General features: G+C 42.3%; 1 protein-coding gene across 1 annotated transcript in view; it reads right to left on the bottom strand.

Annotated features, from left to right (window-relative positions):
- The window catches only part of ATXN10 (ataxin 10), a 191,522-nt gene that overhangs the window by 169,603 nt on the left and 17,284 nt on the right, over nt 1-4,635 (bottom strand). The window contains exon 2 of the mRNA XM_011984069.1: nt 2,524-2,837. Within this exon, the coding sequence (XP_011839459.1) occupies nt 2,524-2,837 (314 nt within the window). The remainder of the gene's footprint in view (nt 1-2,523; nt 2,838-4,635) is intronic.

Below are 4,635 nucleotides of genomic sequence, written 5' to 3'. Positions count from 1 at the left end.
GGCCTCCCAAAGTGCTGGGGTTACAGGTGTGAGCCACCACACCCAGCCGATTCACTAACACTCTTAAGGTAACTTTAAGGAGTACCAAATATATTGTAGACACTAATAAGCTAAGAAAATACCCAGGAGTTTAAAACACTATGAAGAATGCTAAGGCTGATCACAATTTCTAGGACAAAGAACAAATCTAATCACCTCTATCTGCTCCATCTGCATGAAGTTTTGAAGCCATTTATTATTTAATATTACAGTCAAATAAAAGTAGAGCACTGCAACTTGAATAAGCTTCAATGACGCCTCTCTTTTCCTACTAAGATGACTAAGTATGTGTATTTACAGCTGTAAGAAAGCAGCGAGAATTATTTCCTTCACCTGATCCTTTGCTGTCTGCCTCTCACATGGGAACCATCTTTCCCCCGTGAATGGTCTTCCCTGAAGTCATTCCTTGCAATCTTAACATCTGTTTTACTCAAAATCGGTATCTAGCACAGCAAAAGCTTTGGAATCAAACTATGGTACAGACTAAACAAGACAGAAGAAAAGCAATATTTTTTTTTTTTTTTTTTTTTTTTTTTTGAGATGGAGTCTCGCTCTGTCGCCCAGGCTGAAGTGCAGTGGTACAATCTTGGCTCACTGCAACCTCCACTTTCCTGGGTTCAAGTGATTCCTCAGCCTCCAGAGTAGCTGGGACTACAGATGTGTGCCACCACACCCAGCTAATTTTTTATTTTTAGTAGAGACGGAGTTTCACCATGCTGGCCAGGCTGGTCTCGAACTCCTGACTTCAGGTGATCTGCCCACCTCAGCCTCCCAAAGTGCTGGGATTACAGGCATGAGCCACTGCGCCTGGCCCAAACTGCTTTTGAGTGTAAGGGCAGACTGCTTTTGAGCTTAAGCTTTACAGTCAGATGTCTGGATATGGAGAGAATGTTTCCAGCCTCTCTCACTTAACGAGTGACTCTCAGACAAGTTATTTAACCTCTCCAAGTTACAGTTTCTTCTTTTGTAAAAATGGAAAAAATTCTTGAGTTTGTTCTAAGAATTAAAGAAGATACTACAAGCAAAGCACTTGGGACAAAGCCCAATGCCGAAGGCAGGCTCAACAAATGCTCGCTCCCTTCCCCACCAAGGTTAGCCAAGCACAAAGTGTATCTGCCAGCCACAGTCAAAAGTCAGTTCTAAGGCTCTCCTTTCCTTCCCCATCACACTAGAGCACTTCCTAACTGGAAAAGGACAAAAGAAACTAGCCTTCTGGCCAGATGCTTCTAGCATATAACTAGTTACGTTTTAGAATGTTGACTGTTATTATCAAGATTATTATTGTTTCTATCCATTTATCTGCAAATGGATGGCAGGTTTGGTTTAGTATTGAAGTTACATGACTTACTTTTTACCCTCTCTCTTTTGATCTTAAAAATCTCATTAATCATATCAAAGCCTCGGGTATATGTGTCTAACCGAAGGGAGTCCCTCAAATGGCTTCTGGACCAGCCCAAGCTCACCCGTCACAGCCGTGACAGGGAAGCCTGGAGGCTCTGTCTACATCCAAGTCCAGGAAAGAAAGTGAGCATCCTGTTTGTGGCTTCTGACTTCAAGTAAAAATTTTTAATAAAAAGCAAGTTCCACAAAATCAAAGAAGAAAGATGCTGGGTTCCGGGAGGAGACAGTAACATGTAAAAGCAAAGAGCACTGGACAGCTCACCTGCTCATGTTTTAACTACTTTTAAAAATGTGCACATCATAAAATAGGTGGACACAGAGCTTGGAACTTTAAACGATCTTTAGGAAAGACAGGTCATCTTGTAAATTTACAAAATATGCTTCTTGTTCAAACACAAAAGTGACATAATTAAAAGTAATTAAAACATTTACAACCTGAGGTCAAGAACTACATATAAACTTACACAGGTAAAATCTAGGAACAAAGACTCAAAATCAGCTTCAAAACACTATGAAGAACCAAATACCTCAAAACATGTGATAAAAACAAACAAGAAATCTAACCCCTGATGTTAAACACATTCTATTATTTTATACACTAGTCAGAGAGACTCCAATGGCAAGGCCTGTAGAGGGCCTCTCCCCGCAGATGTAAAGGGCAATCCTGCAGTAAAAGTGGGTGATACTACCATGCCAATTTTTTTTTTTTCCTGAGACAGGGTCTCACAACGTGGCCCAGTCTGGAGCAACGGCATCATCTCAGCTTACTGCAACCTCTGCCTCTCCCCGGCCCAAGCAATCCTCCCACCTCAGCCTCCTGAGTAGCTGGGATTACAGGTGCTCACCATCATGTCCAGCTAACTTTTTGTATTTATTTGTAGAGACAGGGTCTCGCCATGTTGCCCAGGCTGGTCTTGAACTCCTGGACTCAAGCAATCCTCCTGCCTCAGCCTCCGAAATTGCTGGGATTACAGGCATGAGCCACCTCGCCCAGCCCAAAACAACTTCTAACAGATAAACCAAATGACAGAACCAGCATGCACATATACAAAGAAACAGAATCCAAGGTACATGTGTAACTACCTGATTGAATTCTGGTTCACAGAACACTCTATGCAAGCATTGCGAAGACACCTGAAGCATTCTGTTATTAACTGCAGACTGGAAGCCAGGTTTTCCACTTGGGATGGATCTCTGCAGGCAAGCTCAACGGCATGAGAGGATTTCTTCAGGATATCCAGAACTCTTTGGAAGATAGTCCTGGGTGCTGTTTCTCTGAAAAAGGATAAAATTATCACAAACCAGAAAAAAAGATTATGATTTCCAAATGTCCTGTTCAGAAAACTGTTTTTATCTACCATTGTGGGGAGGTAGGCTAGGCTTATCTGTTCTAGCTCCTTAATTTACAACACCAAATAAAAGATCTACACATGTTGAGCACTTACTATGCAGCAGACACTGTTCTTGTCCCTTTTCATGTATTATCTCAGTCTTTGCAATAGCCTTATGAAGCCAACACTGTCCTCTCCAGGTACAGATAAGGTAAGTGAAGTAGAGATGGTAACCTGCCCAAATCATTCAGCCAAAAACTGGCAGAACCACAAAGCCAACTGAAGCACTCTGGCCTAAGGACTTCCATTACCCATGACAACCCAAATCCCAGTTCCAGGGACTATTCATGCTTATGGATTTGCCCTTAATCAGAAGAACACAATATCTTTATTTAATGTTCCAGACAGAGAATATAGTCCGGTCCTCTGTCACCCAATATGTACCCAAGTTCAGTTATAAGAAACCACATTCCTGTAGGACAAGGATACTATCTACTCTGTAGACACAGTGAGGTTGACAACATACACACCAAACTTCTACACAGTCAACTACATAGATGGGAGAGAAAGGAGGGAGGGAGAATGTAAAGTGTGCCCGTTCTTCCACCAAGAATGTATGCCCAGGGAGAAAGATGAACCTGTGGCTGTTCCCTCTGGGCATCTCAGTCTCTGCATGCTTCTCATGCCAGGAGTACTGCTTGCACTGGCTATCATTCCAGAGCTCTGAAGATAAGAATTTTTTGTGCAACATGGCACCTAAATGCAAGCCAACTTCCTCATTCCATAAATCCCCTAAAGAAACAGCAAATCTCTTTTAATGTTAGAAGTAAAGTTGCCACATTGAACAATTTAAGAGATTCTATAAATGCCAAATGATTCAGACCATATGAATTTTCTCCTTTTGCTCTCACTGTAGATTCACAGTGCCCTACTTTTTACCCTTGGATTGAGCCAGACCAGCAGGGAGCCACATGTTCATTCAGAACTCCAGACACTGAGCTGCCCAGGTTATGGAGCTGCTCAGTTGCTGCAGAAGACACCTATGGAGGCCCCTTTCCTGGGGCCACAGGAAACACTTCTCTCCTTGAACTTCAGTACCACGGCTTCTTATACACCAAGCGATGTGTGTTTTTATCTTACGAACAGACAATAGAACTCACATTATTTATTATGGTTTCTCTCTGTTGGGGCCTTTCTTAAGTCTGGAGTCAAATTTATGACCCAAACAATATGAATCCTTACTTTTTCTATCTGGCTTTTCCACTCTCCGTAATTTCCCCCCGATCTTTTTCTCATATTTATTTTTTAAGGCATCTCAAATTTGGTTTTGGAAAGAGGCAGAGTATAAACTAATTAAAAACTGGGAAACTGCACATAAAATAATTTGTCTATGTCTCCCCCAGTCAGCCCTCTGAGTGTAGATAATGAAACTCTGACTCAGTGTCTCGGCAACTGAGTGACCAAATTAAAAAATGAAAATTCAAGGGTACAGCACTAATCCTGCCTCAATAAACTGTATGAAACAAGTATATAAGCCATTTTTAGTGACAACATTGCCATAAGAAGAATATTCACTAACAATATTTGTTTGTTTGTTTGTTTTTGAGACGGAGTTTTGCTCTGTCGCCCAGGCTGGAGTTGCACTGGCACAATCTCAGCTCACTGCAACCTCCACCTCCCGGGTTCAAGTGATTCTTCTGCCTCAGCCTGCCGAGTAGCTGGGACTATAGGCACACGCCACCACGCCTGGCTAATTTTTGTATTTTTAGTAGAGACAGGGTTTCACCATATTGACCAGGCTGGTCTCGAACTCCTGGTCTCGTGATCTGCCTACCTTGGCCTCCCAAAGTGCTGGGGTTACAGG

The sequence above is a fragment of the Mandrillus leucophaeus genome, unplaced genomic scaffold, assembly GCF_000951045.1.
Source record: "Mandrillus leucophaeus isolate KB7577 unplaced genomic scaffold, Mleu.le_1.0 Scaffold26, whole genome shotgun sequence".
Lineage (NCBI taxonomy): Eukaryota > Metazoa > Chordata > Mammalia > Primates > Cercopithecidae > Mandrillus > Mandrillus leucophaeus.
This window is presented reverse-complemented; position numbering and strand designations above follow the sequence as displayed.